The sequence below is a fragment of the Sapajus apella genome, unplaced genomic scaffold, assembly GCF_009761245.1.
Source record: "Sapajus apella isolate SASKATOON/1434 unplaced genomic scaffold, GSC_monkey_1.0 scaffold214, whole genome shotgun sequence".
In the NCBI taxonomy this organism is placed as follows: Eukaryota; Metazoa; Chordata; class Mammalia; order Primates; family Cebidae; genus Sapajus; species Sapajus apella.
Genome location: NW_022437154.1, coordinates 512,855 through 527,043, shown reverse-complemented (window position 1 = coordinate 527,043; position 14,189 = coordinate 512,855). Strand labels below are relative to the sequence as shown.

General features: G+C 37.5%; 1 protein-coding gene across 1 annotated transcript in view; it reads right to left on the bottom strand.

Moving 5' to 3' along the window:
- Positions 1 to 1,167: 1,167 nt before the first annotated feature.
- Positions 1,168 to 14,189, bottom strand: part of IREB2 (iron responsive element binding protein 2) — a 61,292-nt gene continuing 48,270 nt past the window's right edge. The window contains exons 14-22 of the mRNA XM_032270671.1: positions 12,876 to 12,960; positions 12,352 to 12,508; positions 11,915 to 12,039; positions 10,507 to 10,611; positions 10,273 to 10,415; positions 6,699 to 6,846; positions 6,491 to 6,613; positions 3,084 to 3,269; positions 1,168 to 2,390 (exon numbers count right to left, since the gene is read on the bottom strand). Of these exons, the coding sequence (XP_032126562.1) occupies positions 2,280 to 2,390; positions 3,084 to 3,269; positions 6,491 to 6,613; positions 6,699 to 6,846; positions 10,273 to 10,415; positions 10,507 to 10,611; positions 11,915 to 12,039; positions 12,352 to 12,508; positions 12,876 to 12,960 (1,183 nt within the window). The 3' untranslated portion in view covers positions 1,168 to 2,279. The remainder of the gene's footprint in view (positions 2,391 to 3,083; positions 3,270 to 6,490; positions 6,614 to 6,698; positions 6,847 to 10,272; positions 10,416 to 10,506; positions 10,612 to 11,914; positions 12,040 to 12,351; positions 12,509 to 12,875; positions 12,961 to 14,189) is intronic.

The following is a 14,189-nucleotide window of genomic DNA, read 5'->3' as shown; positions in this document are numbered from 1 at the left end:
TATAAGGTAAACACATCAAAACACACATCCACGACTCTCCTCCTTAATTTAAAACCATGTTATCAAGTTTCACCTCATTGTATACAAGCCAAAAAATTAAGAGAACCTTGATTTGTTCCTGAAATACAAGATTTGCTTGTATTATTACTGGACTAGGTGGACTGGATATGTCAATATGGAATTCATAGTTAGCTAGCTTTACCATCATCTCCCAAATCAGCTGCTGAGGATGCCTGTGCCTCTGCCCATAACTTATACAAAGTATGCTTTCAAAACAACATAGATTTGTTTCCCCTACACAATCTGGAATTACTATTTCTTAAGAGCTCATACAGGTATTTTATCATTCAACTTGTAATTTCTCCTAACTCATGTTTTCATGTAAATTAAAAACACATGCAATGACAAATATACAGCATATATCAAGAACACAATATAATTTGAAAGTAACAAAGAAAATACTTATAAAAAATTTAAATACATCATTTTGTCAAATTCGAGTCCATCTTATTGTCTAAACACATATTTGCAAAATATTTTCAAAAGATTGTATGATTATGTGCAAAGTTCTCAGCGGTCTTCATCCACTGGTTTGGTAGTTTCAGCATTTGCTTAAAAGAAGTAATTCTTTATGTAACGTGAATTAATTCTGAATTGCCGTAACTTAACTAGGTCATAGAAAGATCTCCATGTGAAAAACAAATCACTACAATTAACCTTTGGCCTGCTAGGTTTAAAAAAAAAAAAACGGTATACAACCTTCCATAATTAATTTTCCAACCTTTTAAAAAAAATTGCCAGCCGGGCACAGTGGCTCATGCCTGTAATCCCAGCACTTTGGAAGGCTGAGGTGGGTGGATCACGAGGTCAAGAGATCGAGACCATCCTGGCCAACATGGTGAAACACCGTCTCTACTAAAAAATACAAAAATTAGCTGGGCATGGCAGTTTGCACCTGTAATCCCAGCTACTCAGGAGGCTGAGGCAGGAGAACAGCTTGAACTCGGAATCGGAGGCTGTGGTGAGCCGAGATCGCACCACTGCACTCCAGCCTGGCGCCTGGTGACAAAACAAGACTCTGTCTCAAAAAAAAAAAAATAAAAAAATTACCAAACATCTTGTTGACAGAACAGTTGATGTGATGGGCAGACATGCATATTGAGGATATACGGTACTCAGCAACAATTTAAGTGTTTTATCCTTACAGTCAGCTTTGGTTAAAACAGTAACATAACAAAATTAATAGAGTCATGCATCGCAGGTGATAAATGATTCAAAATGACAGGAAATCAATTTAAATAATCAAGAAATAGCAACACTTAAGAAATGCATAGGGTTGACCACCCATATAATTAAGGGTAGATAATTTAAATGCCTACAAGAAACCAGTTCAGAGTTTAATGATTAAATAACATTCTCTTTAGGAACTATGAGTGTGAAATTTTGGTTAATGATACTGAAAATACTAGGTTGTAAGAAGTTACAGTATTACATAGGTGAGCAAAATAATCTAATCCAATTAATATAATGCCATCTGGGGCTTGCCAGATAGTCACAGCGGCAAACTGCTGAAAAATTAAAGGCTGCATCATATGTGATACATATTTCCACTACTAATACATAGTGCCACACAATCAGTTGTATTTTGCCATGGTCCATCTTCTCATGTGGAAGGAACCTTGGCTGGATTGGACAGAATGATTGTAACCTGGGGAAGGTTCTATCCCTTGCAGTTAAACTAAGGATAAACCTGGTATATGACAAACAGAATGCCAAATGTGTCCAGCTCAGTACTGAAAAGGAATTAATATACTTTAAAGGTCCACTTACAAATCAGAGTCCAATGACCACAATTTTAGAGTCTAATCTGGCTTCTTATATTTCAATCTGCTACTCTTAAACCAACAAACAGTAGTACACAGTTTTATAGGTGCAAAACTAAACAACTCCAGGAAGGTTATTCATATAAGAATCTTCAACACAAATTCTGCCTTTATTTACAAAATGGTCTGATAAAATATCCCCCCCCATACTTACAGGTCTCTTCCACAACACACTTCACACGTTGATTTTAGCAATGTTAATAGCACCATTCGTAAATTATTTAAAATCAAGAAGATTTCATTTCAGTCACTACGTTGATTCATCATCATGTACATCCATGGATGAGAGAAGTGAGTATAATGGGACTATCTGTAGCTCCATGGTAAGGATTCCTGGGTCCAGCACAAAAGGCTTTGCAGTTACTAGTTATGAAAGGTATCCATGGTAAGTAGATACTATGAGGATTTTCGTGCCACAAAGTTTAATAATCCTCCGTGTTTGTATAATGTTATTTCCACATCATTTTCAAACGAAGCAATCACGCTGAATACTTTTCCAGTGCTCGTCTTTAAAGAAACAAAAACATCTTATGTGAGCAAGTAAATCTTCCAGGTGCTACTTGATGGTTAAGACCATCTGTCTTCCCATTCAATGACTATACTTGCCACATATTCTGTCTGATTTCTCCTGGTTCTAATTTCCTATATTCTGATTGCCTGAAAAACACCTGAGATACCTGACCATGGGCTTCACAGCTAAGTAGAAAAACAGTTGCAGTTAGATTGACTTATTAATTGGGGAAGTTATACTCACTACTCACATTCATTTTACACCAAATATTCATTGCATGTAATCAATAACTCCTACTCGTTTCCCTTTTTTTCTTAGTTGTGAAGTCTGTGCTGCTCTACCCTTGTAAGTTCAACTTTGCCTTCTCTTTGGAGTGGTATATATGCCTGGGTTAAAATTAGATCAGGCCAGCAAAAACTGAAAACCATGAAAAGGAAGCTGACACTTGTTAAGTGGAAGTCAAGATTCCCCTCCATGTACTTTTTTCTGGTGTAAGCATCCAGTTCTTTCCACTTTTCCTCAGAGAACACCAACTATGATTAACATAGATCTAATTATGAAGGAAAGTCATTTTAAATAGCAACTTAACATTCTTTAAGTGACATTAGTATATAATTTACAGCAATTGATTCTTAATTCATAAACATCTGAGTAGAGTGCATAATCATATTTGAAAATTTTAGAGATACCTGTATATTCAATGTAATTCCGGGAGCCAGTTCTTCAGGAAATGTTAAAGAAAATGTTTCTCTACCGGAGAGGCCCAAGGAATCTGCGTTTTCTCCTGGAAGGAACTGAAGTGGAGCTATGCCAATTCCAATCAAATGATCTTTGTGTATTTTTTCATAACTTTCAGCCAAAACAGCTTTCACACCCTGTAACAAATGTGCATTTTATTTCCTTCATAACTTTCCTTCTGAAAGTTATTTACTGAACATTTAAAGGGGGAGAAAAATCTACTCTGGCCTTTCTCTAAACACTTTTAGTCTAATACCTCATATTGAATCAATGTGCTATCAAAGTATTTACAGAAGCTTTTTATAGATTATTTTTCTGAATTTCTGAATTTTTATGGAGCGCCCTAAATTATTCTGACCCCCTCCGCTGCTCTAGGATTAGGTACTACCACTGCTTACCACATCATAAGAGCTCTATAAATGGGCCGGCTCCTTTGATCCCAAAATAGGACTTAAACACAGCAGATCAAACATTCAACACTCTTGAAATGAAACTGAAATAAACGAATAAAGAAGGTATATGGGGCCAGGTGCAGTGGCTTATATGGTTATAATCCCAACACTTTGGAGGCTGAGGCTGGGAGTTTGAGATCAGCCTGGGAAATATACTGAGACCCTGTCTCTACAAAAAAATAGAAATAAATAAATAAATAAAATAAAAAATAACAAGAATAGGCTGGATGCAGTGTGTCATACCTGCAATCCCAGCACTTTGGAAGGCCAAGGTAGGCAGATCACTTGAGGCCAGGAGTTTGAAACTAGCCTGGCCAACATGGTGAAACCCAGACTCTACTAAAAACACAAAAATTAGCTGGACGTGGTGGCGGCGGGGCGGGCGGGGGTGGGTGTCAAAATAATTTAGGGAGCTCCATAAAAATTCAGAAATTCAGAAAAATAATCTATAATCCCAGTTACTGGGAAGGCTGAGGCAGGAGAATTGCTTGAGCTTGGTAGGTGGAGGCTGCAGGGAGGTGAGATCATGCCATTGCATTCCAGCCTGGGCAACAGAATGAGACCATGTCTCCAAAATATATAAATAAATAACAATAATAATAAAGAGGCTATAAGCCCAGAGCAACAAAGGGAACAGAATGAATTCTATGAATATTTAGAAGACAGAGATAGGTAACTGATTTGGATTACAGTGTTGAAACTAGAGAATGATGAAATGAAATTAGGGAGTGACGCCAATAAGGTCTGAGTTAATGTGCAACACAGGACCCAGGAAAAGGACTGAAACTCAGAGGTAGGAGGGTCTCAGAATACTGGGGGATACAGGTTATAAGGCCACATAAAGCAGTAAGATCCAGCTCAATCCCCACTCCAGAAGAATAGAGGTTTATTCTCTGGAAAAAATGAGCCAAAGGCTCTAGATTTCTGTTTTTCAACTTTTTTCTCCACTGTCTACCTAAAAAGCCTTTTCAGACTTTTTTCCATAATTGTGTCTTCCTGTTCACCCCTCTTCTCTCCAAAATTTTAATACCACTAAGATGCCGTGTATCTTTTTATGTACTCTATATTTGCCTGTACTTTATATGTAAAAAGTAAAACTTTTTTTTACCACCTAAGAATCGACTTTTATTCCTTGGGAGTGCCATCACCCCTTTTTAAATTTTTTTTTTTTTTTTACTTATTTTTTGTGATAGCAGAAATAACAAAGAGAATACGTTCTCTAGACTGACAATCACTGGGCATAGGGGAAGCTTGAGAATACAAGACTGAAAACAGAGGACTAAGTAGAAGTCTACATCCTGAATGAGTCTCTCTCCTTGAAGAAGCTGAGCGGCCTCAGAGAAAATACAGATAATGACATACAGAATCTCTTAATGAAAAAGGTGGCTTATCTACCAATCACCTCCTACAGTAAGGTCCACTGACAAATCCAGCTCCCATCCACAGCTTGTAATCAGTTTTTTGAATGTCTAACAAATGGACAGCCACGCATCACCTGCCATATGCGGAAAGCTTCCAACATCAGAAACAAAGACTAAGACAATTTCCAGGATAAAAGGAACCTATACCTACCATTAATACTCATAAATAATACTTGTAATTAGTATATTGGAAGGATGAGATTTTGGTTTATTCCCATACCCCTCAGAGTATTTACATTTTAAAGGAGAAATTACAGATTAAAATAAGAATGAGGTCTGCATGACATCTGTGTTGCAGCCAGCCTTTTTACAACTACAATTGTAAAGAAGCACTTGTGAGTATGAAATAGCAGAAAGCACATGTCACATGACTATTCTTCCCAGCAGATGGCCTATTTGCTCTGCAACAAGGAAACAGCCTCAGGAGAACTGTTCTCCTGGCAGACAGCCAGGCACCACAATCTCCTATTTAGGGGGAAAAAAAGGTGAAACTTGGCCCACTACTTCTGAGTCTCTTATGTGCCGATGGGGCAAATTGGGGAAAATTAAATCAAAAGAAGGCAAGTAAAACTAACAGTGGGGACCAGGCACAGTGGCTCAAGCCTGTAATCCCAGCACCTTGGGAGGCTGCAGTGGGAGGATCAAGGAGTTCAATACCAGCCTGAGCAACATAGGGAGATCCCAACTCTACAAATAATACAAAAACTGGCCACGTGTGGTGACTGATGGCTGTAATTCCAGGTACTCAGGAGGCTAAGGTGGGAGAACTGATGCACTTGGGAGTCATGACGGCAGTGGCAGTGATCGAGCCCCCACACTCAGTCTGGGTGACAGAGACCCAGTCTCAAAACCAAAAAAAATATGATCAATAGGTATAAATAATTACTATAAAACAATAGTTTAAAACAATTTCTGCTGAGTGTGGTGGCTCACACCTGTAATCCCAGTATTTTGGGAGGCTGAGGTGGTCGGATCATGAGGTCAGGAGTTCAAGACCAGCCTGACCAACACGGTAAAACCCCTTCTCTACTAAAAATACAAAAATTAGCCAGGCGTGGTGGCGAGCAGCTGTAATCCCAGCTACTCAGGAGGCTGAGGCAGGAGAATCACTTGAACCTGGGAGGCAGAGGTTACAGTGAGCTGAGGTCATGTCACTGCACGCCAGCCTGGGTAACGGAGCGAGATTCCATCTCAAAAAAACCAAACCAAACCAAACCAGAATTTCCTTTCCTTCTACTATACTGACTTCTTCATTAAGACTGATGTAGGTTTAACTAAACTCAGAGTATTAAAATGATACTAACTAGATTAGTACAAAATATTACCTAAGATCACACACACACAAAAAAAAGAAACTCTATACCTATAAGGTTTAAATAACTATAAAAAATCCAAATCCAAGTAAGCTTTGACAGGATGTTACTGACAAAAGGGAACATTTAACACTCTTTGAAGCTTAAAATGATAAATGTTAAGATTTAATACCAGTAAATATGGTCCTTTGGCAGCCCAGTCTCTAGAGTTTCCGGAACCATATTTCTTTCCTGCTAAAATAATCAGTGGGATACCTTCTTTCTGGTACAGCTCTGCAGCCTCAAATACATCTAGCTGTAGATTAAAACAAACAAAAAAATCTTTAATACAAATTTTGATCCAGTTAGAAACTGTCTAAATACTTTGTGTACATCCTCACCGTCTGTCCTGATGGAAAATGAATTGTTTTGGGAGCTGGTTTTCCAATAAACTTATTAAAAAGCTTGATATTTGCAAAAGTGCCTCTTGTCATTACAGCATCATTACCTCTTCGAGCTCCGTAAGAGTTGAATTCACGAGGGGTAAGGCTACAAGAAAGTAATGAAAGTCAGTTTTCATTACATATGGAGAATAATCACGTATTATTGAGTTGTAAAACTTGTTAAAAAATATTTTTTTATCATGGAAAATTTCAAACACGAATTAAACCAAAACCATGAATGTCCACGCACCTATCACCAAGCTGTATCTTACGGATTCTTTGCTACAGTCAACCCCATTAGATTATTCTGAAGCTAAACCGAGATATATTTTAAAAGCATACATTTCAGTATTTCACTAAAAGATGTAGACTCTTAAAAATCTTTATACCAAAAAAAACCCCACAATAATTTCTTAACATGAGATAGTCAATATTCAAATGTCACTGATTATTTCCAAACTATTTTTTTATAAGTTGGTTGATTCAAATGCAGTTCATTAATGCGTTCAGTTGACTTCAAGTCTTTTAATCTACAGTTGACCTTTAAACAACATAAATTTTTGTTGTGTGGGTTCACTTATCCATGGATTTTTTTCTACCAAACGCTGACAGAAAACATAGTATTCATCACAGGATGCAGAAAACTGCACATATGACTTTTCATACATGTGGCTTCTGCAGGATTTACTGTAGGAATTCAGTATCTGTGGAACTGGGTATGCATGGGTGGTCCTGGAACCAATGCCACATCTACACTGAGAATTGGTGACATATGTTCCCTCTCCTTCTTCCTGCTTGTGCTCTATCTGAAGAAATGGCATCACTTGTATAGATAGTTTTCTGTACCCAGATTGTGTTGACTGCTTCTCTATGGATCATTTAACATGTTATTCTACCTTCTGTTCTTGTAAACCACATGTCAGATCCAGTGGCTTGACAAGATTTGAGTTTTTAATTTTGGGCAACAATGCTTCATAGGTCATACCTACTTCTATTAGGAGACACAAGATAGCCAATTGTCTTTTTCTGGAATGTTACCAGTGATTGCTCATTGTGGTCTAGATTGCTTATTTTATTAGAGACTGTAAAATAGCGATACTACAATTCAATCATTCCTTCTTCATTTTTTAGCTAGAAAACTTAAAGAAAAACTTTCTGGCAGGCATGGTGGCTCATGCCTACAGTACCAGCACTTTGGGAGGCCAAAGCAGGAGAACTGCTCGAGCCGGTGAGTTGGAGACCAGCCTGTGCAACAATGGGAGGCCTCATCTCTACAAAAAATTTAAACATTATCAAGGCATGATGGTGTGAGCCTGTAGTCCCAAGCTACTCAGGAGGATGAGACAGGAAAACTGCTTGAGCCCAGGAGTTCCAGGCAGAAGAGGGCCAACTGCCACTGCCCTCCACCCTGGGCAAGAGTAAGACCCTGTCTCTAGAAACAAACGAACAGGCCAGACGCCTTAGCTCATGCCTATAACGCCAGCACTTTCAGGGGCCAACATGGGCGGATCGTGAGGTCAAGAGTTTGAGACCCTCCTGGCCAACATGGTGAAACCCCGTCTCTACTAAAAATACAAAAGTTAGCTGCGCCTGGTGGCACGTGCCTGTAGTCCCAGCTACAGGGGAGGCTGAGGCAGAATTGCTTGAACCCATGAGGCAGAGATTGCGGTGAGCCAAGATTGCGCCACTGCACTCCAGCCTGGCAACAGAGCGAGGTTCAAAAAAAAAAAAAAAAAAATCCAAAAAAAACCCAGAAACAAAAGACAAACTTTCCTTCATCAGTGATTTGGTTATGCTGAAATACATTCCATGTAAGAAACGCTGCTTAAAGAATTGATTATTTACCAGTTTTCAAACTAATGAGCTGGTCCTGGCCCTGAGATCTTTTGACAGAAGCCTAGTGGTCTCTGACAGCTCCCTTGTTTTTGGTAATCTTGGTGATTTTTGGTAAAATCATGTACATTTTCCAGTTCCAGCTCTGGAATCAATAATTTCTTCATGAAGCACTGGTTCACAGTACTGGGAAACAATATTTAGAAATCATAATCTGGGTGCTAAGGGTGTTCATTGCTACTGGATTAGTAACTATATATAACTTTTTAGGGAAAAATAACTGAAACTAAGTATCTCAACAGTCAATGAGCGACTCTTTTCAGCCTCTGATTTGGTTTTTTATGCAGAGGCAACAATACTCTAAATTTGTACCTTTACATTTCTTACTTCAGGATAGAAGTGGTAGGAGGTTTGAGTGTCTTTATTTTTAGAAAATTCTAATTGATGAGGACTGCTGGATTAAATGTGCTAAGAAATACATACCAGAAAGCATAATAATTACAAAAATTGTACATTTGAGAGAAATGTTGATTGGTTTTTTTTGGAAGTATGTCACAATTATGACCAAGATGGAAATCACAACAAAAAACATTTATGGGAAAGAAAACTTATTTCTCACCACTTTATAATGAAAGCTATGCAGTATTATCACGTCAAGACAAGCTATGTTGTATTGATATTTATATGACATTTTGGCTGGGCACGGTGGCTCATGCCTGGAATCCCAGCACTTTGGGAGGCCAAGGTGGGTAGATCACTTGGTCAGGAGTTTGACACCAGCCTGGCCAACATGGTGAAACCCCATCTCTACCAAAAATACAAAAATTTGCCAGGCCTCATGGCGCGTGCCTGTAATCCCAGCTAGGTGGGAGGCTAAGATGGGAGAATCGCTTGAACCTGAGATGCAGAGGTAGCAGTGAGCTGAGATTGCACGACTGCACTCCAGTCTGGGCGACAGAGCAAGACTATCTCAAAAACAAAACAAAACAAAAAACATTTCAATGAAAAAGCTTGTCATTTTAATTACTCCAGCATCAAACAAGCATCCATCCAATAAGCTAAGCAGGTAGCAGTATTACAAATTCTGCTTTTAGCAAAACTTTGTCTCTGTTGTCAAAACAGTGCTTTGATAACAGAGCAACTCTATGTGATTAATGTAGAAATGAAATAAAATCTTATCAGTTTTAAATTTATATCTCCAATATAAATGGCCTTTACATTTATTGTTCCTATAAAATTTTAGGCTCATGAAGCAGAAAATTCATTGTCTTTTGATTTGATACGCATCATTCCCAGCCTCACACATATACATTTTATAGCCCATAAAATACACACTTAAATTCCTTACTCCAATAATGGGAGGTTGGTTTTAACCAAATGAGCAGACTTCATTTGGTAGGTCAAACAAAGCTGACTTTTCAATAAAGTAGCACTGAAAACAAAAAATCTTATTTCCAATCAGTTGTTTATTTAGACTATAAGGACTCAATTTAAAATTTCAATTTCATTTTCTAAAGTTACAAGCAAAGACAGGTGCAACAGGTTCCCCCGCCATTCTCCATTCTTGCTTACGACAAACACACTGGCAGTCAGATACCTACGATAATGTGTATTTAATGAAAAAATGAACGTGACCAATAGAAGCCTCTTAGTAAGAAACAAGAAAAAACAAAAACATTCTAAAGCCATGTACACATACCCTCTGTTCGTCAAATACTTAGCGGCAGCACTATTCCTAGCGATACTTCCTGCAGGTGATATATGATCTGTTGTGACAGAGTCTCCCAAATATAATAAGACATGGGCATTTTCAATAGGCTGAAGTGCAACTGGCTCTTTGGTCTAGAAGGTAAAAGTTCAAGGCATTAACTCTTTATAAAACTTCTTAGTTTATAATAATCTTTAAAAGATCAAATGGTGAAATAGTACTTACAAGTTTATCAAAAAATGAAGGGCATCTGATATAAGTAGACTTTAAGTCCCAAGGAAACAAAACTGAATCCGGTGCTTCTAAGGAATTCCACCGTTTATTCCCCATCTGTGAATATAGTTTTGGTTGATGAACCAAAGCAAAGATAAAAGGACTCAGAAAAAGAGGTGTATGAAAATGATCAAGGGAATAAAATAAGTCAGGACAACAACAAAATAGGTCTTAACCACCTGGAAGGAAAATTAAAGTGTACTCTTATTTTTTTTAAATTAAAAATTTTTATTTTTGCACAGGCTAGTATCAAACTCCTGAGCTCACGCAATACTCTCACCTTGGCCTCCCAGAGTGTTGGGATTATAAGTGTGAGCCACCGCGCCCAGCCAGAACAGTGTATTCTAAAAAAAAAATCATCACGTATTTTGGACAGAATGATTAAAAATTTGCTCCTCAAATTCTAGCATACCAGATCTTCATGAACACTCTAAGAGGCACGTTTCAATATAATCTGAACATAAAGACTTTACAGAGTCCACAAGAGTAAAGAATTTAGAAAGATCTCTATATGTTATTAAAGAGGGACTAAGGATGCATGAGGTATGCTGTTAACATCTAAGAATATTATAATGGAGAAAACCTTCCGCTTCTTCAACATATATTTGTTCCACACCAAAGCCTTCAAACTACAGGCAAACATGTCACCATTACTCAGACCAGGCGCAGTGGCTCATGCCTGTAATCTCAACACTTTGGGAGGCTGAGGTGGGTGGATCACTTGAGTCCAGGAGTTTGAGACCAGCCTGAGCATTTTTATTTTTTATATTACAAAAAATAAAAAAATCAGCTGGGGTTGGTGGCGAGCACCTGTGGTCCCAGCTACTTGGGAGGCTGAGGCAGCAGGATTGCTTAAGCACAGGAGGTTGAGGCTGCAGTGAGCTGGTTCAGGCCACTGTACTCCAGGCTGGGTGACAGAGTAGTGTGCCATCTCCCAAAAAATAAATAATAAAAAATAACAAACATTGTATAATTTAATTATTCTTGAAGTTTATTTGCCTCTCCCCAGGGAAATTTTGTGTTTTGTTCACTGATGTATTCAAACACCTAATCAATTCTTTCTTTTCCCCCTAAACTTTTATTTTAACTTCTGGGGTACATGTGTAGGATGTGCAGATTTGTTACATAGGTAAACATGTGCTACAGTGGTTTGCTGCATGGATCATTCAATCAACACCCAATCAATTCTGATAACTCTAAGCAATTTTCTTGTTAATTATAGATTCCAGATACAAACGATTACACATTAAAAACTGCATTCAAAATCATGTAAATTTTTATTCTATTCAGAAGATAAGATATATGAAATAAGAACACTGCAAATTGATTAAACTATTTAAGAAACACCTAAGACTCTTACCTCTATTTTCTCTTTTAATGCTTTAAACATGGATAGTATAACATGTTCTTCCTCAACCCGATGAACTTCTTCTCGACTAGGCCAAATATCATTCAGGTAAATGTTCTTGCCAGTAGGGTCAGTACCTGGTTAAAATTTTTGAACATGATACTCAGTAAAAAAACAACTCTCTGAAAATGTTCATACCTTTTCAAAGACATATCATGGAAACCAAGTAAAAGATTCAACAGGGTGCTACAGGTTTAAGCGGCTGGAAGAACTAATTACCTGCACATTTTATTTTCTTCTTGTAAACACAGAAATTAATAACTATACATTATCATAAATTTTCCTGAAATAATTCAAAGAACAGATGGTCTAAGAAACATTTAACAAATATAACAACTTCGGTGGAAAAAAGTATGTGTAGGTATACATAGACATAAAGAAAAAGATACCTAAAGGTTCTGTCTGGAAATCTATATTCACTGTGCCTGCTATGGCATAAGCTACCACTAAGGGTGGAGAGGCAAGATAATTGGCACGAACACAATCACAAAGACGACCTTCAAAATTTTTGTTTCCAGATAAAATTCCACAGGTAACCAAATCACCCTGAAAAAAAAGAAACACACACACACAAATATATTCAATTCTAAAGATGGTACAAATCTGGATAATCATATGTAAGCAATCTTAAATATTAAGGTCTGAGGGCAAGCTTAACCAAGAAACATATTACTAATTTTTAAATATAGAACTATCCAACTTGTGAATAAACTCAATCAATTCCTCACATTATTAAGGAATTATTTCAAGGCCCTACAAATGAGTCTTTGAATCATTTAAAGATTCACAGGTTATTATTGCCAAGAAGTACAGAGTATACAGAAACACAAAGACATCAATATATACTTTCTATAATTTAATAACAAAACGTTAAGAAAATCACTTAGGTATCTTGCCAATCCAAACATTTTACCTGTTTTACTGCATTCAAAACTGCTTCTGATAAGGGTGCTGTATTTCCCACACATGTTGAACATCCATAGCCAACTATTTCAAATCTGCATTTAAAAAAAAAAAAAAAAGTGATTCAATAGCACAACACAACATTTATAGAGAAAGGACAAGTTTTATCTTCTATTTCCACCTCTGTAATAAGATTACTTAAAAGACTATTCATGACACATGGATTAAACTCCATCAATATATTCCTTTCACAACATTCTGAGCAATCAAGTCTAACTCTCAGGCATGCTATTTATAGTGAAGGTAAACCTTTGAAGAGCCTTAACAGCACTTATCACTGTACAAGAAAACTTCTCAAATACTACTTGCTAGGAATATAACATGACCTTTTAAAACAATTGATAGTATACTTCCATCCAAGGGGTTTAAAATGTAAAGTATCAGAGGACCTGGCTATAATAACCTGACCAAAGGTCCCAAAAGAGGTATTATAATTGGGCACTCTGATAGGAGTAATGCCTCAATTATCAACCAATTAAACCCAAGAAGAGTCCCTGACAATAAATCCAAGATGATATAACTAAAAGATTACAGCTATAATCCTCTAAATTACTTACAGATAATATTCTAAGAGCAAAAAATCTAAAATTCATCAGTTTTGCACAGGAATTGATGACTCATATATTCCAAAATACACACTGAAAACCTAACTAGCCTGGGTGTGGTAGCTCAGGCCTGTAATCACAAGATTTTGCAGGGCTTGAGACGAGTGGATCACTTGAGGCAAGGCGTCTGAGACGAGCCTGGCCAACACGGAGAAACTGTCTCTACTAAAAATACAAAAATTAGCTGGGTGTGGTGGTACACACCTGTGGTCCCAGCTACTTAGGAGGCTGAGGCAGGAGGACTGTTTGAGCCTAGGAGGTTGAGGCTGCAATGAGCTGTGATTGCACCACTGCACTCCAGTGTGGGCAACAGAGCAAGACACTGTCTCAAAAACAAAAAAATCCCCACACAACTAGCATCAATTGTTTCTGATTACATTAAAAACACGTTACTTTCTCCAAAGTTCAGGGACAATTTAAACTTATGTGTTATAGATCCAATAACCTCATAAAACTAAAATTAAGACAATTTTCAGCTAATAAATGTAAACGATAAGATTTCTTTCTTTTCGGAACTGACCTGTGCAGCTCACAGAAATTGTGTATACTTGGTACTGTTTCTTACACTGCGACTGTTACTTGGTTGTACTTGTTTGTCTTGTCTTTCCAACTAAGTACCCTGAAGCTAAGACCACATCTCCTACTTCTACGTATCCAAC